The following is a 22763-nucleotide window of genomic DNA, read 5'->3' on the forward strand; positions in this document are numbered from 1 at the left end:
AGGAAACTTACAATCATGGTGGAAGGTGAAGGGGAAGCAGTCATGTCTTATAAGGCTGGAGCAGGAGTAAGAGGGAGAATGGAGGGAGGTGCTACACACTTTTAAACAACCAGATTTCATGATAGCTCACTCACTATCATGAGGACAGCACCCAGGGGAATGGTGTTAAACCATACATTAAGGATCCACCCCCATGATCCAATCACCTCCCAATAGGCCCCACCTCCAACATTGGGGAATACAATTCAACATGAGATTTGGGTGGGGACACAGATCCAAACCATATCAGCAAATATTGCTCCAGTATGTCCTAAAATATAAGGGGGATGAAAACTTTAGGAAACCCTCTGAGGAAGAGAGTTAGTTATTATATGTGTCCTAGAGAAAATCAAAAGCTTGTCTACAGTGTTATTTAGAAAGCTAACTGTTCTTATTTTGAGCATTGAACTTACACTTTTAGAGAATACTTTGAGAGCAATACTTCAGGAAAATTGTACTGATTAATATGTTAGTAACTACTTAATTGTCTGCAGTAATAATATTACATTGGGTACAACTAAAGGCTTCATCCAGAAGATTCTATTTTAGGGTATTGAGAATCAGATAATTATTTGTGAGTGTGTATATGTCCTTATCGTAATCACCACTTTCTCCCATCCCAACTGTCTTTTCTCCTCTAGGTGATATCCCAATTGTTCCACTTAATTTTGTCATGATATCCCTGGAGGGTCCATTTAACAGAGATGTAGTGGAAGGATGTGTGAAGGAGACGTTGCTTTTTTTATCGCGATCCATTTCCATGAAACAAAATGTGGAGTTTACATTCAAAGGAATTGGGGTCCTCATGATCAGAGACAACAAAGTGAAGATGAGGTTTTATAAAGACTTCCTTTGTACCATGGATGGAAGTGGGGCTTTGGCAAAGGCCCTAGCAAACGTAAATTAGTATTTTCCTTCTCCTAAGTCTTCTCCTAATTGTAGTTCTGATTTATCTATAGGTGTATTGTAATTAAGAAAAATGAAGATTGACATATTTGGGTGACAGTTACCTGAAGTACACGGAAGTGCTTGTTTATACTTGATTAACTCTTTGACAAAAAGATTAGGAAGGCAAACGAACATTAAGAGTCAAAGTCAACTGAGGGATATAAATAGTAATGGAAACTCTTCAAATTCTGAACATTTTATAGTATCTTATAGGTTTTTTGTTTGTTCATTTTTTGAGACAGAGTCTCACTCCATCACCCAGGTTGGAGTGCAGTGGCACGATGTTGGCTCACTGCAACCTCCATCTCCTGGGTTTGAGTGATTCTCCTGCTTCAGCCTCTCAGTACCTGGAATTACAGGTGTGTGCCACCATACCCAGCTAATTTTTGTATTTTCAGTAGAGATGGAGTTTCACCATGTTGGCCAGGATGGTCTTGAACTCCTGGTCTCAAGTGATCTGCCCACCCTGACCTCCCAAAGTGCTGAGATTACAGGCATGAGCCTCCGTGCCCGGCCTATAGTTTAAAAACTTCTTCTACATGTATTATTTCATTTGAGTCTCAAAATATACAAGCAGCATTATTATCATCCTAATTTTACAAGTGAGAAAAGTAGGGGCTCAGAGAGGCTATTTGGGAATCCCAAGGTGAACTAGAACTGGAATTCAAGCCCAGACTTCCTAACCACTCAGTTTTTGCTAGTTCTACTATTTTACTTTTTTAATGTTGGTTCAACTATTTTATTTTAATGAAAGTCTATAACAAAATTTAATTTGAGTCATGGAGTTTTTGAATCTTTAGCTTTTAATATGGCATGTTGAAGAAATTTCCTAATTGGCATCATTATTTTCAACCATTAAGTAGCTGGTATGACCTTCATGCTAAGCTGGATACAGCAGTTTAAACAAATGACATAGTCAATCTATAGGATTTATTGAATACTTAGTGTGCCTCAGGTACTTCTCTGGGAACTAACAAAGTAGACATGAATGAATTGAATTATTATGGAATGTTATATAATCCTATATCCCATAAAGCCAAACCCTTCTTTTTTTAAGGAAAAGGCTATTCGTATCATCTCGGTCTACCCATTTCTCCTTTTATGAAGCTTTGGGATAGGGATTTAGGAAATGGAGTTGTGCATAATGAAACTCCTGGGTTTTTTTTTTTACACAATCTGGTTTCATACAGGATTGCTAAAAGGATTGCCAACCCTGTGTGTGGGAAGTGGGAAATAAATGCAGGAAAAACCCTTGCTTTTCCATGAAAACGCAAGGCAAGGTTTACAAGTCCATAAGCAAGGCCAAAGTGGCTAGCTCATCTCTAACCCTCAGGGATTCTGCAGAACTTTGTAGCTTCAATATGTGTTTAAAAGAGAAGATAGCATTTTCCTTGACCTGCTGAACTCTAAAGCACATCTTTTAAAGAATGGAAATTTTCCAAAAGAACTAGTTCTGAGAGATACTCTGAAAAAAGGGTTTGGAGGTCAAAGCTGACTGAAAACTGCTGGTTGAATCAATAGCTCTCACGGACAGAGGGACAGAGCACATCAGCATGTTAAAGGAACTGGAAGTCTGGCTGGAAAGCAGTCAGTTTAACTGCCTGGATGTATTTAATCATGGAATTCTAGGTTAATCCAATATCTCATTAGCTCTGTAGGATACATTTTGGAAAACTGCCGTAAAGTGGTGTCAGTGAGAGTTTATTCCCAAATGACCCGTAACTTAAAACATCTTGTAGAGTAGTCCCCTTGGAAAGCTATGTGCTTATTTCAGTGATGCTGCTTTTATTAGAAATATTTTCTATACTTCTTTGTGAGAATTCCCTTCAAAGGCTTTTGTAAGGGGTAGTACTCATGCAAAAATAATAATTTTATACATTATTCTACAGTAAAAATGTGACAATGTGACTATTATGTTTATAGTTATATGAGAATTAAAATAGCCATTTGTTCAGTATTTACTATGGGCTAGCTACTTACACAGAGGACCTCATGGAAGTGCTATTAGATCCTTTTATTATCGCCAGAAACCTAATGCCTAAGGCCACATACCTGTTAGCAGTGTGGGGATTTGAACATGAGCCCACCTGACTCGAAAGCTTTTCTCTTAATTGCCTAATTTTAGTTATTTGGGTCAAGAGTGGAATTAGACAGCTTGCTCACTTTCCATACATTTTTACGAAGTCTGCTATCTTCTTAAAGATATCTAAAAGAATCTGTCAACTCTGAAGGCAATTCCCAAAAAGGAAATGGTTTGAGAAAAGGCAACACCAAAGTAATTGCTGTGCAGCTACCCGGGGTGATTACTCTGATGAATGAGATCATTCCTCATTGGATTTTTAAGCTCTGGACTTTTAAGCGCTAAACATAAACAACAAGAAAAGTATTGTGATAGCCTTGCCTATGAGACAGCCTGCAGTTTTTAATTTGTCTAAGTCCTGGCCGGCAGCCTAGATGTAACCTTGCTCTGTCGCTGTCCTCTAGAGGCCTGGCACTGTGGACTCGGTGTTGTCTAGCAGAGAGGCCTTGAGGAAGTGGCCCAGCAGTGTGCTTGCATTTCCAAGGTGAGTGCTTTGCTTCATGGGTTCCTCCAGGCACTAGCACTCCTTGCTGATCTGCTGATCTCATTGGGTAGTATTTCTCAATGTTTTGTGGCTCATGCTCCTTTTAATGTACTCTCTGTCTCTCCCTCTCTAAATGCACCAACAAAGAAGAGTTTATTGCATACTCTTTCTGTAGTTAAGTTAAATAACAATGGATATTTATTCTTTTTTATCCTCCCTCACTGAGACGCAGTATTGCTCTGTCACCCAGGCTGTGACAATGGAGTGCAGTGGCGCGATCTCTGTTCACTGTAACCTCTGTCTCCTGGGTTTAAGCAATTCTCTCCTGCCTCAGCCTTTCGAGTAGCTGAGATTACAGGCGCATGACACCATGCCTGGCTAATTTTTGTACTTTTAGTAGAGATGGGGTTTCACCATATTGGCCAGGCTGGTCTCAAACTCCTGATCTCAAGTGATCCATCCGCCTCGACCTCCCAAAGTGCTGGGATTACAGGTGTGAGCCACCTTGCCCAGCCCATTTATAAAACTACCCTTGGCTCCTGGAAATTCTGATACTACCTTCCATCAACCTTAGTCCCTGCAGTATTAGTAAAACTCTTCTCAACTGCTGAGCTTTCCTCTACTTTGTAGCACTTCTTCTGCCCTAGCTGCTGCTTCTTCCTTCAGTTCAGCTCATTTCCTGTCAGAGCTCGGATTTTTACCACTAAACGGGTTAAACAGGTAAGTTAGAATAAGGAAACAGCTTTACTCCATGAGCACAGTGGTTGTTACTGGTGGTTGCATATTACTTCATTTAATCTTCACGACAATCATGTGATATATGTATTATAATTCTCCATTTTATCACGATACAAAATTAATTTTAATTTTTTTCTTTTACATGAATGAAGCAACATGGTGCACTATTGAGAGCATTGGAGTAGGAGTCAGGAGACATCAGTTTTATTTCCAGTTTGGCCATCACTTATTCATTGTGTGCTCTTAATTATGTTAATAATCTTAATTGCTGTGCCATTAACCACTGTGCATTTCAGGTGGAGGAAGTTTGGGGAATAACAACTAGCTTCCTAAAGCATTCTTTAGGAAGTATGAGTACAGTATAAAAGTATGAGAATTTCTCAGATGTTTTGAGTGTGACATTCTCTTGTGCTTGTTGCTTTGGAACAACCCCCTCCTGGAAGAGCTGTTTGACAAATACCTCAGAAGATTCAGTGTGAAGTAAAGAGTAAGCCTTAGAGGTTGTTTTCCAGCCGTCTCATCTTGCACATGAAATGGCCATGCAACTAATAAGCAGCCAAGCTTATAGAAATAAGACCACGGCTCCTGGTCCAGTGTTCTTTCCATTGCACCATATTGCCTTACACTAAAAATAAATCAGCAGTTTGAAAATAATTTTGATTGTTTTGGAAGGCAAATGTGGCTGTTCCCTTTGACATATTTTGGCTTAGGCACTCCAGGAGGGAAATAATTGTAGTGGGTCAAAGAACACAGATGGAGGCTCCATCAAGTCAAGGGCCTAGAAATGGACAAGGGGACTTAAATACTCAAAACAACTGTTGATGTTTTATTTATGTGACATTTGGCCCCTGAATTGACTGAAGGTACCCCCACCCCCACTCCCTACTCCAACCTAGTACTCCATACCTGAGACTGAAGAAATCGTACAACTACATACACCAACTGAACAACCCCCTTCCTCCCTGCTGCAAATTGTAGTTGTGCAAGTCCTTCACTTTTGCCTGGGGAGAGAATGATGAAGTGAAGTGGCAAAGGAGAGAGGAGACAAATGGTTATTTTGGGGCATACTCTACCAAGCTATGAATCTTTTGCCTTTAAGCTATCCAACAACCTTTTCTCACTGTATCACCCCAGATCATCTAGTTATAGAACTAGGATATAAAAATTCAAATGGAAACAAAACCCAATAACCTAAATAAAGGACTTTAAGGCAATTTCTCTATATGCAAGCTGCTTTTGAGACTACGGTATAGAGGGGAAGGTCTTGGTCAGCTCCCAGAAAACCTTGGAAAAAATTAATCTATGATATGTACTCAGCACATCAGAGCACTCACTCCTTGAAGAAAGTGGGCTTATTTCAGAATCAGCCAGCTGGCTGGGTTGCTTCCAAGACTTTAAAGTTCACACAGTCACCTGTTCAGGTTCAGTGCAATGGAAAAACATATTGGCTCATTCCTAGGATTGAGCTCAAGGAGATGGAAAACAAACTGCCTATGGAGACCCTTGTAGAAGAACGTGGAGAGAATAGAGAAAGAAAGTGCAAGTTAAAAGACCAGTCAGACAAAGAAGAAGGCATCAGAGGTAGGCCAATGATTTCTGGATACAATCTGTCACTCTTTACTGCTAAGAGCCCAGTCATATTGCTTAGCCGAAGGTAAATAAAGTTAAATTTACAAATAATCACTATATTATTATTATTACTTTTTTTTTTTTTTTTGAGATGGAGTCTCACTGTTGCCCAGGCTGGAGTGCAGTGGCATAATCTCAGCTCACTGCAACTTCCACCTCCCAGGTTCAAGCGACTCTCCTGCTTCAGCATCCCGAGTAGCTGGGATTACTGTCATGTGCTACCATGCCTGGCTAATTTTTTTAGTTTTTGTATAGATGACGTTTCACCATATTAGCCAGGCCGGTCTCGAACTCCTGACCTGAAGTTAACAGCCCATCTAGGCCATCCAAAGTGCTGGGATTACAGGCATGAACCACTGCACCCAGCCACAAATAATCACTATATTATTTCTAACAAATACATTCTAGTCCTAGAATCCTGCATCTGACCTTAATTATGAGCTTACTTACTTTATGGGCCTTAGGTCCTATGACTCTCAGGCTCTTAGATCATCATCTCTTTGCTGGCTCCCCATTGCTCAAAGGGGCCAAAACTCAGATGACTATAGGGTCCAGGCAGGTAACGCAAATGCAGGAAGTGATCTGGATATAAGTGGGTTGGAGACATGTTAGCTTACTTAACATTTCTTATGAAAAACAAAGAGTGGCAGTTTTATCACTCTGATGTTTGTAGAAAAAAGCTGGATTCTCATACCTATGTCTGCATCTAATCTGTTGTGATAGTTGTTTTGGTGGAAGCAAATGAAGAAAATCCTAGGACTCCAAAGATTTTTTGTTTTTTTAACCAAAGACTTATTTTCTTTCTGAGATGGAGTCTCGCTCTGTCACCCAGGCTGGAGTTCAGTGGCACAATCTGGGCTCACTGCAACCTCCGCCTCCTGGGTTCAAGCGATTCTCCTGCATCATCCTCCCCCCAAGTAGCTGGGACTAAAGGTGTGCGCCACCACACCCAGCTAATTTTTGTATTTTTAGTATAGATGGGGTTTCACCATATTGGCCAGGCTGGTCTCAAACTCTTGACCTCAGGTGATCCGCCTGCCTTGGCCTCCCAGAGTGCTATGATTAGAGGCGGGAGCCACCACACACAGCCACAGACATTTTGAAAGGGTCCTAGGGACCCCAAAAAGTATGGCTTATCAGGCCACACTTTGAGGACTGTTCCTCTAGCAGATTGTTGCTTTGTGGAAATGTGGCCCAAGTGCTATCAAATCTTCTCATTTTTCCAATTTTAGTATGTGTGCTACCAAAGTGAGCACAATCTTCTGATTTTTCAAAAGAAGCAGAGATCCTGACTTTAGTGTGAAATCTATTGGTTGTTAAATGTTGACTTTTGTTGAAACAAAAAATGCTAACAAAACATACCAATGGGTGAACACTGGCTTGTGGATGTCTGTTTTCTATGTGTGGCCTACAGGATTGCATATCAACTTCTAGCCTAATATTCACATGCTTTCTCATTTCTCTAGTCTCATCCCCCACTGTGCCCTACACAGACCTCTTCTTTGGGCAAAATTATCTATTCATGTTCTTTTTTTTAAATTTGAGGTGGGGTCTTGCTCTGTCACCCAGGGAGGAGTGCAGTGACACAACCTTGGCTCACTGCAGCCTCAACCTCCTGGGCTCAGGTGATCCTCCCACTTCAGCCTCCTGAGTAGCTAGGACCACAGGTGTGCACCACCATGCCTGGCTAATTTTTGTACTTTTTGTAGAGACAGGGTTTTGCCATGTTGCCTAGGCTGGTTTTGAACTCCTGAGCTCAAATGATATGCCCACCTTGGCCTCCCAAAGTGCTAGGATTACAGGCGTGAGCCATTATGCTTGGCCTATTCATGCTCTTCTAACATGCCTGCCCTTCCCCAATTTCATCCTTTGTTCATTTTTCTTTCCTGCAGCGTAAACTGTCCTTCCTTTTATTTCACTCTGTCTCCATCCTACTCACCTTTTAGTACCCTTTTCACATCTCACTTCCTCCAGGAAAACTTACCACTGAATTCTGAAGTGGCTTCTCTCCTCTGAACATGCCAGATCCTTAAAGACTACAACATTTGGCTGGGCACAGTGGCTCACACCTGTAATCCTAGCACTTTGGAAGGCTGAGGTGGGTGCATCACCTGAGATCAGGAGTTTGAAGTCAGCCTGGCCAACATGGCGAAACCCCGTCTCTACTACAAATAAAAAAAATAAATAAAAAGTTAAGAAAAAAAGTTAGTTGGGAGTAGTGGCATGCACCTGTTATCCCAGCTACTCAGGAGGCTGAGGTGGGAGAATTGCTTGAACCTGGGAGGCAGAAGTTGCAATTAGCTGAGATTGGGTTACTGCACTCCAGCCTGGTGACAGAGTAAGACTCCATCTCAAAAAAAAAAAAAAGATTGTAACATTTATTTATTTATTTATTTATTTTTTCTTTTTTTCTTTTTTTTTTTTATTATACTTTAAGTTCTAGGGTACATGTGCATGACGTTTATATCATGTATAACTCCCCAATGCAATCCCTCCCTCCTCCCCCCTCCCCATGATAGGCCCCAGTGTGTGATTCCCCTTCCCGAGTCCAAGTGATCTCATTGTTCAGTTCCCATCTATGAGTGAGAACATGCGGTGTTTGGTTTCTCTTCTTGTGATAGTTTGCTAAGAATGATGGTTCCAGCTGCATCCATGTCCCTACAAAGGACGCAAACTCATCCTTTTTTATGGCTGCATAGTATTCCATGGTGTATATGTGCCACATTTTCTTAATCCAGTCTGTCACAGATGGACAATTGGGTTGATTCCAAGTCTTTGCTATTGTGAATAGTGCCGCAATAAACATACGTGTGCACGTGTCTTTGTAGTAGAGTAATTTATAATCCTTTGGTATATACCCAGTAGTGGGATGGCTGGGTCATATGGTACATCTAGTTCTAGATCCTTGAGGAATCGCATACTTTTTCCATAATGGTTGAACTAGTTTACAATCCCACCAACAGTGTAAAAGTGTTCCTATTTCTCCACATCCTCTCCAACACCTGTTGTTTCCTGACTTCTTAATGATTGCCATTCTAACTGGTGTGAGATGGTATCTCATTGTGGTTTTGATTTGCATTTCTCTGATGGCGAGTGATGATGAGCATTTTTTCATGTGTCTGTTGGCTGTATGGATGTCTTCTTTTGAGAAATGTCTGTTCATATCCTTTCCCCACTTTTTGATAGGGTTGTTTTTTTTTTCTTGTATTTGTTTGAGTTCTTTGTAGATTCTGGATATTAGCCCTTTGTCAGATGAGTAGGTGCAAAAATTTTTCCCTTCTGTAGGTTGCCTGTTCACTCTGATGGTAGTTTCTTTGCTGTGCAAAAGCTCTTTAGTTTAATTAGATCCCATGTGTCAATTTTGGCTTTTGCTGCCGTTGCTTTTGGTGTTTTAGACATGAAGTCCTTGCCCATGCCTATGTCCTGAATGTTACTACCTAGATTTTCTTCTAGGGTTTTTGGGTATTAGGTCTAACATTTAAGTCTCTAATCCATCTTGAATTAATTTTCGTATAAGGGGTAAGGAAAGGATCCAGTTTCAGCTTTCTACTTATGGCTAGCCAATTTTCCCAGCACCATTTATTAAATAGTAATCCTTTCCCCATTTCTTGTTTCTCTCAGGTTTGTCAAAGATCAGATGGCTGTAGATGTGTGGTATTATTTCTGAGGACTCTGTTCTGTTCCATTGGTCTATATCTCTGTTGTGGTACCAGTACCATGCTGTTTTGGTTACTGTAGCCTTGTAGTATAGTTTGAAGTCAGGTAGCGTGACGCCTCCAGCTTTGTCCTTTTGACTTAGGATTGTCTTGGCAATGCGGGCTCTTTTTTGGTTCCATATGAACTTTAAAGCAGTTTTTTCCAATTCTGTGAAGAAACTCATTGGTAGCTTGATGGGGATGGCATTGAATCTATAAATCACCTTGGGCAGTATGGCCATTTTCACGATATTGATTCTTCCTATCCATGAGCATGGTATGTTCTTCCATTTGTTTGTGTCCTCTTTGATTTCACTGAGCAGTGGTTTGTAGTTCTCCTTGAAGAGGTCCTTTACATCCCTTGTAAGCTGGATTCCTAGGTATTTATTCTCTTTGAAGCAATTGTGAATGGAAGTTCATTCCTGATTTGGCTCTCTGCTTGTCTGTTACTGGTGTGTAAGAATGCTTGTGATTTTTGCACATTAATTTTGTATCCTGAGACTTTGCTGAAGTTGCTTATCAGCTTAAGGAGATTTTGGGCTGAGACAATGGGTTTTCTAAATATACAATCATGTCATCTGCAAACAGGGACAATTTGACTTCTTCTTTTCCTAACTGGATACCCTTGATTTCTTTCTCTTGCCTGATTGCCCTAGCCAGAACTTCCAACACTATGTTGAATAGGAGTGGTGAGAGAGGGCATCCCTGTCTTGTGCCAGTTTTCAAAGGGAATTTTTCCAGTTTTTGCCCATTCAGTATGATATTAGCTGTGGGTTTGTCATAAATAGCTCTTATTATTTTGAGGTACGTTCCATCAATACCAAATTTATTGAGCGTTTTTAGCATAAAGGGCTGTTGAATTTTGTCAAAAGCCTTTTCTGCATCTATTGAGATAATTATGTGTTCTTGTCTTTGGTTCTGTTTATATGCTGGATTACGTTTATTGATTTGCGAATGTTGAACCAGCCTTGCATCCCAGGGATGAAGCCCACTTGATCATGGTGGATAAGCTTTTTGATGTGCTGCTGAATCCGGTTTGCCAGTATTTTATTGAGGATTTTTGCATCGATGTTCATCAGGATATTGGTCTAAAATTCTCTTTTTTTGTTGTGTCTCTGCCAGGCTTTGGTATCAGATGATGTTGGCCTCATAAAAGAGTTAGGGAGGATTCCCTCTTTTTCTATTGATTGAATAGTTTCAGAAGGAATGGTACCAGCTCCTCCTTGTACCTCTGGTAGAATTCAGCTGTGAATCCATCTGGTCCTGGACTTTTTTGGTGGGTAGGCTATTATTGTTGCCTCAATTTCAGAGCCTGCTATTGGTCTATTCAGGGATTCAACTTCTTCCTGTTTAGTCTTGGGAGAGTGTAAGTGTCCAGGAAATTATCCATTTCTTCTAGATTTTCTAGTTGATTTGCATAGAGGCATTTATAGTATTCTCTGATGGTTGTTTGTATTTCTGTGGGGTCAGTGGTGATATCCCCTTTATCATTTTTTATTGCGTCTATTTGATTCCTCTCTCTTTTCTTCTTTATTAGTCTAGCTAGCAGTCTGTCAATTTTGTTGATCTTTTCAAAAAACCAACTCCTGGATTCATTGATTTTTTGGAGGGTTTTTTGTGTCTCTATCTCCTTCAGTTCTGCTCTGATCTTAGTTATTTCTTGCCTTCTGCTAGCTTTTGAATGTGTTTGCTCTTGCCTCTCTAGTTCTTTTAATTGTGATGTTAGGGTGTCAAGTTTAGATCTCTCCTGCTTTCTCTTGTGGGCATTTAGTGCTATAAATTTCCCTCTACACACTGCTTTAAATGTGTCCCAGAGATTCTGGTATGTTGTATCTTTGTTTTCATTGGTTTCAAAGAACATCTTTATTTCTGCTTTCATTTCGTTATGTACCCAGTAGTCATTCAGGAGCAGGTTGTTCAGTTTCCATGTAGTTGAGCGGTTGGATTGAGTTTCTTAGTCCTGAGTTCTAGTTTGATTGCACTGTGGTCTGAGAGACAGTTTGTTATAATTTCTGTTCTTGTACATTTGCTGAGGAGTGCTTTACTTCCAATTATGTGGTCAATTTTGGAATAAGTGCGATGTGGTGCTGAGAAGAATGTATATTCTGTTGATTTGGGGTGGAGAGTTCTATAGATGTCTATTAGGTCCGCTTGGTGCAGAGATGAGTTCAATTCCTGGATATCCTTGTTAACTTTCTGTCTCGTTGATCTGTCTAATGTTGACAGTGGAGTGTTGAAGTCTCCCATTATTATTGTATGGGAGTCTAAGTCTCTTTGTAGGTCTCTAAGGACTTGCTTTATGAATCTGGGTGCTCCTGTATTGGGTGCATATATATTTAGGAGAGTTAGCTCTTCCTGTTGAATTGATCCCTTTACCATTATGTAGTGGCCTTCTTTGTCTCTTTTGATCTTTGATGGTTTAAAGTCTGTTTTATCAGAGACTAGGATTGCAACCCCTGCTTTTTTTGTTCTCCATTTGCTTGGTAGATCTTCCTCCATCCCTTTATTTTGAGCCTATGTATGTCTCTGCATGTGAGATGGGTCTCCTGAATACAGCAGACTGATGGGTCTTGACTCTTGATCCAGTTTGCCAGTCTGTGTCTTTTAATTGGAGCATTTAGTCCATTGACATTTAAGGTTAATATTGTTATGTGTGAACTTGATCCTGTCATTATGATATTAACTGGTTATTTTGCTCGTTAGTTGATGCAGTTTCTTCCTAGCCTCGATGGTCTTTCCATTTTGGCATGTTTTTGCAATGGCTGGTACCGCTTGTTCCTTTCCATGTTTAGGGCTTCCTTCAGGGTCTCTTGTAAGGCAGGCCTGGTGGTGACAAAATCTCTAAGCATTTGCTTATCTGTAAAGGATTTTATTTCTCCTTCACTGATGAAGCTTAGTTTGGCTGGATATGAAATTCTGGGTAAAATTCTTTTCTTTAAGAACGTTGAATATTGGCCCCCACTCTCTTCTGGCTTGTAGAGTTTCTGCCGAGAGGTCTGCTGTTAGTCTGATGGGCTTCCCTTTGGGGTAACCCGACCTTTCTCTCTGGCTGCCCTTAAGATTTTTTCCTTCATTTCAACTTTGGTGAATCTGGCAATTATGTGTCTTGGAGTTGCTCTTCTGGAGGAGTATCTTTGTGGCGTTCTCTGTATTTCCTGAATTTGAATGTTGGCCTGCCCTACTAGGTTGGGGAAGTTCTCCTGGATGATATCCTGAAGAGTGTTTTCCAACTTGGTTCCATTTTCCCCCTCACTTTCAGGCACCCCAATCAGACGTAGATTTGGTCTTTTTACATAATCCCATACTTCTTGCAGGCTTTGTTCATTTCTTTTTCTTCTTTTTTCTTTGGTTTCTCTTCTCGCTTCATTTCATTCATTTGATCCTCAATCGCTGATACTCTTTCTTCCAGTTGATCGAGTCGGTTACTGAAGCTTGTGCATTTGTCACGTATTTCTCGTGTCATGGTTTTCATCTCTGTCATTTCGTTTATGATCTTCTCTGCATTAATTAGTCTAGCTGTCAATTCTTCCACTTTGTTTTCAAGATTTTTAGTTTCTTTGCGCTGGGTACGTAATTCCTCCTTTAGCTCTGAGAGGTTTGATGGACTGAAGCCTTCTTCTCTCATCTCGTCAAAGTCATTCTCTGACCAGCTTTGATCCGTTGCTGGCGATCGGCTGCGCTCCTTTGCAGGGGGAGATGTGCTCTTATTTTTTGAATTTCCAGCTTTTCTGCCCTGCTTCTTCCCCATCTTTGTGGTTTTATCTGTCTCTGGACTTTGATGATGGTGACGTACTGATGGGGTTTTGGTATAGGTGTCCTTCCTGTTTGATAGTTTTCCGTCTGACAGTCAGAAGGACTGTCTGTTGGTCTGTTGGAGATTGCTTGAGGTCCACTCCAGACCCTGTTTGCCTGGGTATCAGCAGCAGAGGTTGCCGAAGATAGAATATTGCTGAACAGTGAGTGTACCTGTCTGATTCTTTCTTTGGAAGTTTCCTCTCAGGGGTGATGCCACCCTGTGAGGTGTGGGGTGTCAGACTGCCCTTAGTGGGGGATGTCTCCCAGCTAGGCTACTCAGTCGGTCCGTTCTCAGATCTCAACCTCCGCGTTAGGAGATCCACGGCTCTCCCCAAAGCTGTCAGACAGAGTCGTTCGCGTCTGCACCGCCCCCGCTCTTTCCCCTAATGGACTGCAGCTGTGCGCTGTCCGCAGCGGTAGAGTCTACAGAGACAGGCAGGCTTCCTTGAGCTGCTGTGAGCTCCACCCAGTTCGAGCTTCCCAGCGGCTTTGTTTACCTACTTAAGCCTCAGCAATGGCGGGCGCCCCTCCCCCAGCCTCGCTGCTGCCTTGCGGATAGATCGGGGCAGACGGCTGTGTTAGCAGTGAGGGAGGCTCCGTGGGCGTGGGACCCTCCCGGCCAGGTGTGGGATATATTCTCCTGGTGTGCCTGTTTCCTTAAAGCGCAGTATTGGGGTGGGAGTTACCCGATTTTCCAGGTGTTGTGTGTCTCAGTTCCCCTGGCTAGGAAAAGGGATTCCCTTCCCCCTTGCGCTTCCAGGTGAGGCGATGCCTCGCCCTGCTTCAGCTCACGCTGGTCAGGCTGCAGCAGCTGACCCGCACCGATTGTCCGGCACTCCCTAGAGAGATGACCCCAGTACCTCAGTTGAAAATGCAGAAATCACCGGTCTTCTGTGTCGCTCGCGCTGGGAGTTGGAGACTGGAGCTGTTCCTATTCGGCCATCTTGCTCCGCCAAGCCCATAACATTTATTTTTGACTTACACATTTTGCATCGTTGTCCTAAGTTGTTATTTAGTAAATGTGTATTATAAAGCACTTAGCACTGTTAGCACATAAGATGACCTCCAAATGGAAGCTCTCACTTTTTTGTTTATATCTTATTTTTCTCTTCAACTATATCTACTGAAAGACCTTTACAGGCAAAATGTCTAAATCTACAGATATCAAAGTTGTAAAACTGACACTGTTCATTTTTCATAAGAAATGTTAACTAAACTAACATATCTCCTGGTCGTGTAATATCCAGCCCACTTCTTGCATTTATGTTAGTTGCCTCTTTTTGTACTCTAAATACTTAGCACAGTGCTTTCTTTGCAAATACACAGCAAAAACATTTTTTTACATCACAATAGAACAAGGGGTGATTATTTAAAGATAAGAGAGTGTATCTTACATGAAAATTTCCCTTAGTAAAAACTACACAGTTAGTGGTTTGAGAGTTGAAAGGAAACTCGTTTGCATTCATTCTTTATTCTACAGATATCTCATCACCCAAGAGACTTCAAGATAGACAGGCTTTGTTCCCTGCCAAAGTGACAAATGTCAGCTTGCTGGAAAAGTCTGACCGAAGTGAGAGTGGTGGGAAGATTATGACCTCTGAAAGGTAATGCACTGACTTTTTTTTTTTCTGTTTACTTTACTAAATATATTTTTGAGTCATTGCTTGATGCAGGGAACTGTAATTGTTCATTAATTCATTTATCCAGTGTTCTTGACAGCTTTCTACGTGCAACATGATGGGAATAATAAAGGTGACCAAGGTTCACTATCTAGTGGGAAGCCAGACATATGCAGAGGGATAAATTATGATTCAGCAGAATATATGTTATGACACAGGGGGAAACAAAATAGCACAGAGTATTTTGTAGATTTGGGCTTCCCGGATCACGAGGTCAGGAGATCGAGACCATTCTGGCTAACACAGTGAAACCCCATCTCTACTAAAAATACAAAAAATTAGCCGGGTGTGGTGGTGGGTGCCTGTAGTCCCAGCTGCTTGGGAGGCTGAGGCAGGAGAATGGCGTGAACCTGGGAGGCAGAGCTTGCAGTGAGCCGAGACTGCACCACTGCACTCCAGCCTGAGTGACAGACCAAGACTCCGTCTCAAAAAAAAAAAAAAAAAAGTTAACCAAAAAATACTTTTTGTGCGATTACTAAAACAATACATGTTTATCATAGAAATTTTGAGGAAACCAAAAAAGCAAGAGTTACAAAAAATCACCCATAATCCCTCTACATAGAGGAAACTTTGTATTAACCTTATGGTGCATGTCGTTTATTTCAATGCATATACAATATATACAGATACTTACACTTGGAATATACATACTTTTAAAATAAAATCTAGATATTATATGAATTTTTGTTACATTTAATAAGTGGTGATTTCCCCATATTAAATATCCCAAAACCTTAACAAATAATTGCACATCATCTTAATGAAAGATTAAACCTTTTGTTTAACCAATCTGCTATTGGATATTTAGATGGCTTCCAGTTTTTAAGTACTATAAATAATGTTGTGAAAATATAATTAAACATAATTCTTTGCATACATCTGGATATTCCATAGGATAAAAACTTTACATTTCAGAGATAAGAAGTGAGTCCATTTTCATGCCTTTGATACACATTGCCAATTATCTTCTTCATGATTGTAGCAAATTATCCTCTCAGCAACAGTAATATGACAGAGTGCTATCTTTTCTACAGTTTTGTTAATACTTTAGCAAAGTGAAATGATGGTATTCATTATTGTTTTTAACCTGTGTTTGTTTGACTTCTAGTGGGTTTTTTCTTGTTTTGTTTTTGAGACAGCATCTCACTCTGTCACCAAGGCTAAAGAACAGAGGCATGATCATGGCTCACTGCAGCTCAGCCTGCTGGGCTCAAGTGATTTTACTGTCTCAGACCCCCAAGTAGCTGGGACTATTAGGTGCACACCACCACACCAGCTAATTTTTTTGATTTTTTTTTTTTTTTTTTTTTTTTTTTTTGAAGAGATGGGGTCTTAGTATGTTGTGTAGGCTGGTCTAGAACTCCTGGCCTCAAGCAATTCTCCCACTTCGGTCTCTCAAAGTGCTGGGATTACAGGTGTGAGCCACCACACCTGGCCTGCATTTATTTTTATCTTGTTTCTTAGCCATTTGTAGTTCTTTTACAATTTTCCTGCTTGAATCCTGTGTCCTTTTTCAGCTGGGAGCTTTAATTTTTCTTAAAAACAAGTTGTATTTCTTATAAAGAGAACTTCATATATCATAGATATGAATAGTTTATTGATGTGTATGTTTTAAACATTTTCCTAATTCTTTTTTTCTTTTTAATTTTGTTTCTGCACCATTTAGTGTACAGAAGTTTAAAACATATCTTTTCTGATTTACCAACCTGTCCAAGTCCCCAAACACCATGTTTGGGAATGTCAGTCCATAATTACATTTTCATTTTGAAAAAAAAAATTCTTTTAGAAGAGTAAAGAATGATCTAGAGGGATAAGATTAGCAGCAGGGGAAGAGGTGTAATAAAATGGAAAAGTGTAGCACAATTTAGCAGATCAAGGCAGTAGTCTACGCAATCTATTTCCAACAAATGACCCTAAGGCCTCAGAGGGCCTTAAGAGCACATCAAAGACTGAGAGTGAGTCCCACCCAGCCCAGATGGGTGGGACTCTGGGCTCTATGTCCTCACTTCCACTGGAGGATGTGTGCTGTTTTTCTGTTTTATATATTGGGGTTTGAGTAAGATTTGTTTAAACTAAGAAAGATAGTTTAACAGTTGAGTATAACTCGTCTAGGGAAAGGTAATAAGGGTATGAAACAAAGATCAGACGGAAAGCTTTAGCTTTGACTGTTGGGGATTAGTTAAGGGAGGTTAAGAAGGAGATGTCAAAGATGACCCCAGATTTTGGCTTAGGTAACTGGGAGAAGATGGCATCGTTATTCAAAATAGTGACTACTATAGGAAGTGCAAATTTGGCTGGTGCTGAAGGGCATGTAGTGGTTAGTGATTCTGTAAAATTTTCACTCCAAGTTAGAGGATTAAAAAAAATACAAGTGAATCGTCTTGGATCATAAGAATCCAGATTGAGACATATTTCTTATTGCTTCCTCATGTCAGTTGCATCTGACAGGTTATTTAAATCAAACTTTTAGGGAATCAGCATTCGTCCAACCCCAGATTTCGAGGCCTAAGAGAAGTTATTAAAAAATAAAGGGTTCTGCTTCTAGCAATATGGTGGTCTAAATAATCTGAAAAGGTCCTCTACTGAGAGCCAAATCTAGTCCACCATATGTTTTTATAAATAGTTTCACCGAAACACTGCTATGCCCCTGCATTTGCATATTATCTGCACCTGCTACTTGCGTCAGGGACTGTGTGGCCCTCAAAGCCTAAAATATTCACTCTCTGGCCCTTTTCATAAAAAGTTTGCCAACCCCTGCTCTAAAGGATCTTATTTTCATCTCAGGCTCCTGACTTCTGACAGATGGAGTTGGACTAAAAATAAGGTCAGAATCCAAAATTACAAAGACCACGTGGAAATAAGCTGCCACATAATGAGAGCCATCAGAAACAAAAAAGATGGAAGAATTGAGCTCTCAAGGATTTTGGATCCTGAACATTATAAAATACAGAATATAGAATAAGATGTTTAAAATCTTTACATAAATTAAAAGAATGGAAAGTATGAACAAGTTATAAGAAATTAGAAAACATGACCAGTGAGGTCAGAGTTGAGCATTTGCATTTTGGAATTGCAGTAAGGGAGTGTAGACTTATACAATACTTAATTCATTGGTTATTCAGAAGACTCAAATTTTATTACTTTTTCCAAATGAATAGAGGTTTTTAGTGGGGGCACTTTCTCATTTTATGCTGTGGTTCACTTAATGTCAGTTATTTGGTACTTTGTAATTTGCTGAACCTTCTTTTCTAGCTTGAGTACTTTTACGGTAATTGTTTTATGTATACTTGAAGACACTGTATACTACTATTCCTTAGACGTAAATTTCTAGATATTTAGATATTAGCTAAACCTTGTTAAAATAAGTCGTTAAAAGCTTTAAAATCCTTACTATTTTTTTTGAGAGAGATATTAAAAATCTTTAACCATGATGGTATATTTTTCAGTAATTACGTCAATTTTTGCTTCTTAAGCAATACTAAATTCTACACGTCTGGGATTTTTTGGTAGATAGTTCCTTTTATCATTATGAAATATTTTCCTTTGTCTCTACTAAAATCTTTTGTCTTCATTTCTGTAGTACATAATTAACAATGCAACATTTGATTAGTATTTTACCTGGAATAGCCTTTTAATGCCATTTTAAGAATTTTTGTGTGTATTTTACTATTTCATGTGTGTCTCTACTAAATAGCTTATATTTGGATGTTTTAAAACTCAATCTAGACTTTAATTTCAGTTGTAATTATTGGTATATTTGAACCTATCTTTACTGTCTTATTTTGTATTTTCTATTTACGTCCATTTAACTTCATTATTACCCTTTTTCTGTTGGACTGATCACATTTCTTTAGTATGCTTTGAATTTCCTTTGACCACATTTCTTCAGTATGCTTTCAATTTCCTTCAAACTGCATCCCCTTCCAAACCTGTATTTGTGTTGTCTAGAACTTTTGTTTCAAATTGGTTTTAAGTGTTAAAAAATTTGTATTATTTTATGGTCAAAGATTAATTTGGATTTGCCAACATGTTTACCAATTTCTTTGGTCACCATCATTTCCTCTTTTTCGTTTTCTTTTCTTTTCTTCCTTTTTATTTTTTTTCCCAGACTGGAGCACAGTGGTGTGATCTTGGCTCACTGCAACCTCCGCCTCCCACACTCAACCAATTCTCCTGCCTCAGCCTCCTGAGTAGTTGGGATTACAGGCGCACACCACCATGTCTGGTTATTTTTGTATTTTTAGTAGAGACAGGGTTTCACCATGTTGGCCAGACTGGCCTCGAGCTCCTGACCTCAAGTGATCCCCCTGCCTTGGCCTCCCAAAGTGCTGGGATTACAGGCATGGGCCACCACGCCTGGCCTGTTTCTTATATCCCTGTCCTTCCTCCTGGGTTCGTTTTTCTTCTTGCTAAAGTATATCCTGTAATGATTCCCTGTCTTTTCAGTACACTTGTTCTTTGTATTGCTTAAAATGATTCTTACTGTGTTATCACTCTTGAGTGCTGATTCTTGGTTCATAGTTATTTTCCTTCAGCATTTTAATGATATTGCTCCATTTTCTCCTGACAGTTGTCCTGATGCAACGTCTGAGTCAATCTGTTTGTCATTCTTTCTTGTAGCTTTTAAGAATTTTTCTTATTTCTTGATGTTCTGCATGGCTATTCTTAGGAGTCATGACTTTCTGGAAAATTCTTATCTGTTATTTTCTAAAATATTGTTCTTTGCCATTTCCTTTATCCTAAAAATTCAGCACTCCTATTAAATGCATGTTTGAGCGTCTGAATCTATTCTCTATTTCTCTACTTTTAAATAGTTTTATTCTTGGCCCGGCGAGGTGGCTCATACCTGTAATACCAGCACTTTGGGAGGCCAAGGTGGGCAGACCATGAGGTCAGGAGTCCGAGACCAGTCTGATCAACATGGTGAAGCCCTGTGTCTACTAAAAATACAAAAATTAGCTGAGTGTGGTGGTGTGCACCTGTAAGCCCAGCTACTCGGGAGGCTGAGGCAGGAGAATCACTTGAACTTGGGAGGCAGAGTTTGCAGTGAGCTGAGATTGCGCCATTGTACTTCAGCCTGGGTGACAGAGTGAGACTCTGTCTCAAAAATTAAAATAAAATAAATTAAAAAATAAATATTTTCATTCTTCGAGCTGCTTTTTAGGTGATAATCAGTCCTATTTTCTAATGAATACTAATATTAATATTAATACTCACCCCTAATTCATCTCCCTCCACCACAATGACCACAGGCACCTTCCAACTGAAGGACTGCACTGGTTTGTTTGCTTGGAATGTCTTTTCCATCAGATATCTACACTGTTGTTCCCTTACTTCCTTCAGGTATTTACTCATATGTCACTTCCTTGGTAAGAACTTCCCTGGCCATTCTCTTTACAGTTTAACACTCCATTCCTCCAGCATTGCAAGGCATTTATCATCATGGAATATACTATAGAGTTCACTTATTTATCTTGTCACTGGGCTCTCTATCTCCATCAGAATGTTAATTCCATGAGGGCAGGGACTTTTCTATGTGTGTATTTTGTTCTTCATTGCTTCTCCTGTGCTTAGAACAGTGTACACGGTAAGCACTCAATACATTTCTGTGGAATGAATAAATTTCATCCCCATTTCACACAATTGGTAACTGAGATTTTGTAAGATTACACAGCTGGTCTGATGTCAGTCATCTTGTAAGCAAGAAAGCTGGGATTCAAACCCACCTTTATCGTCTGACACAAATTCAGATTCTGTGGTACATATTCTTAACCTCTACACATACAGCTGTTCTGAACTAAATCACTGAGATATTTTTCTTCATCTTATACTTGGCTTCTATAATTATTACTGCTCTTGAGGTCAGACTGTATTAAACATTAATTAATGTTGCATTGTTTTTACAGCTTATCATCTCCAGGTTGTCTGAAACATGACAGTGACATGAAGCCCCAAACATCTCCAGCTTGTCAGGATCATGATAAGGCAGGACAGGTACAGTGTTTCCAAACAAATAAGCCTCATCAAAATCTTATACTGATTTTTGTTTCTCAAAGAGAGTTCTGGGAATCTCTCTTGCTTAATTATATGAGTATGGCTGAAGTACTCAAGTACTCAGGCTCAAAACTGAACTGTGATAAATCTATCTACTAGTCAAGATGCACTGGTAAACAAAAAAAGAATTGAGAAATCCCTTTCTAAGTTTCAACTGCTTCTGATGAAGTGCGAGTTCATAAATACTTCTGATGAAGTGAGAGTTCAGAACATCCTTTAGAGTATTTCTGGGGTCCACACTGCAAATCTCATTTTGCTGTCACTAATATAGCCATTAAAAACAGGTTTCTTGATATACCTAGCCTTTGGAGAGCTTGTGACGGGAATGTGAAAGCAAAAAGGTAAAATGTAAAAATTTATTTGTCCTGAAATTTGGGATTGTAGGAAATGTGCTATGTATGTTTGCAACGAGCACAACGAAATTCCCCATTGTACTACGGTGAGGAAAGGAGGAGAGAGATAGAAGATGAGAGACTCATACAGCAGTATCAGATGTTGAAAGATCAGGAGGCTCTCTTCAGACACCAGGTAATCCGACACCTTGATCAGTCTTTAATATGGGGCGGTAGAACATGATTATATAATGTAATTTATTATTATTTTTTATTGGCACAGGGTCTCACTCTGTCACCCAGGTTGAAATGCAGTGGCACAACCTCCGCTCACTGCAGCCTCGACCTACTTGGGCTCAGGTGATCCTTCTACCTCAGCCTCCAGATTAGCTGGGACCACAGGCACATGTCACCACACCTTGCTAATTTATGTATTTTTTGTAGAGATGGGGTTTCACCATGTTGCCCAGGGTGGTCTCCAACTCCTGGGTTCAAGCATTCCTCCCGCCTCTGCCTCCCAAAGTACTGGGATTATAGGCATGACCCCCTGAGCCCAGCCTATAATGTAATTTAAAAATGTTCCATCATATGTCTGTACTGTGACATATCTAATCATGTATTTACTGTTAGACTAAAACTTGTGTTGATGTTTTCACTAATAATAAACAACAATGGGATGAATATCCATGTAGTCGAATGTTTGCACATATCACTGATTTTCTTTAACCTAAGGTCTGAATTTTAAAGGTGGAATTATTGGATTTATGTTTCTTTATTTCTGATAAAATACAACTCTGGTGAAGGCTTTTACCCTTCATATTCATGTCTTATTTCAAGCAAAGACAGAAAGGCATTTTTACACTTGCTGTATCCAGATTTATGTGGTGTCTAATAATTGACCCTACTGACTGCCCTTTCCTGCATTTGTGATGAGTTCTTCCATTCCTTAGATCCCTCTGGTGGTACCTAAAGGCCAAGAATAGGAAATAAAATACCTTTCCCAATCTACTTTTATAAATCTATAGAGAGAACAGAAGGTACCATTGCCTCCAAAAGGCAGGTTTCTACCATGGCTGGATTATTTTAATGTAATAGAATTAAAATTTTTAAAGGCTCCACTTCAATATGTAATTAAAAATTTAATTTAAAACTTTTTTATATACAATAGATGAAAAGTCTGGCTACTAGAGAACAGAATCAGAAAAATGCTGCCTATAATCTTGGAGTTGCTGAAGCTATAAGAAGCCACAAGAATGAGAAACCAGAATTTTATGTAAGTCTTTTAAAAAT

General features: G+C 39.7%; 1 protein-coding gene and 1 long non-coding RNA gene across 2 annotated transcripts in view; one reads left to right on the forward strand and one right to left on the reverse strand.

Moving 5' to 3' along the window:
* LOC117081160 overlaps window positions 1-22763 on the reverse strand; it is a 96560-nt gene that overhangs the window by 44508 nt on the left and 29289 nt on the right. The gene's annotated exons all lie outside the window — the stretch shown is intronic.
* Window positions 1-22763, forward strand: part of CCDC81 (coiled-coil domain containing 81) — a 53698-nt gene that overhangs the window by 17229 nt on the left and 13706 nt on the right. The window contains exons 4-10 of the mRNA XM_033206858.1: window positions 681-937; window positions 3472-3551; window positions 5749-5870; window positions 14889-15012; window positions 20994-21081; window positions 21526-21669; window positions 22642-22746. Coding sequence (XP_033062749.1) covers window positions 681-937; window positions 3472-3551; window positions 5749-5870; window positions 14889-15012; window positions 20994-21081; window positions 21526-21669; window positions 22642-22746 — 920 coding nt within the window. The remainder of the gene's footprint in view (window positions 1-680; window positions 938-3471; window positions 3552-5748; window positions 5871-14888; window positions 15013-20993; window positions 21082-21525; window positions 21670-22641; window positions 22747-22763) is intronic.

This window comes from Trachypithecus francoisi, unplaced genomic scaffold, assembly GCF_009764315.1.
Source record: "Trachypithecus francoisi isolate TF-2019V2 unplaced genomic scaffold, Tfra_2.0 Lachesis_group8, whole genome shotgun sequence".
Classification (NCBI taxonomy): Eukaryota; Metazoa; Chordata; class Mammalia; order Primates; family Cercopithecidae; genus Trachypithecus; species Trachypithecus francoisi.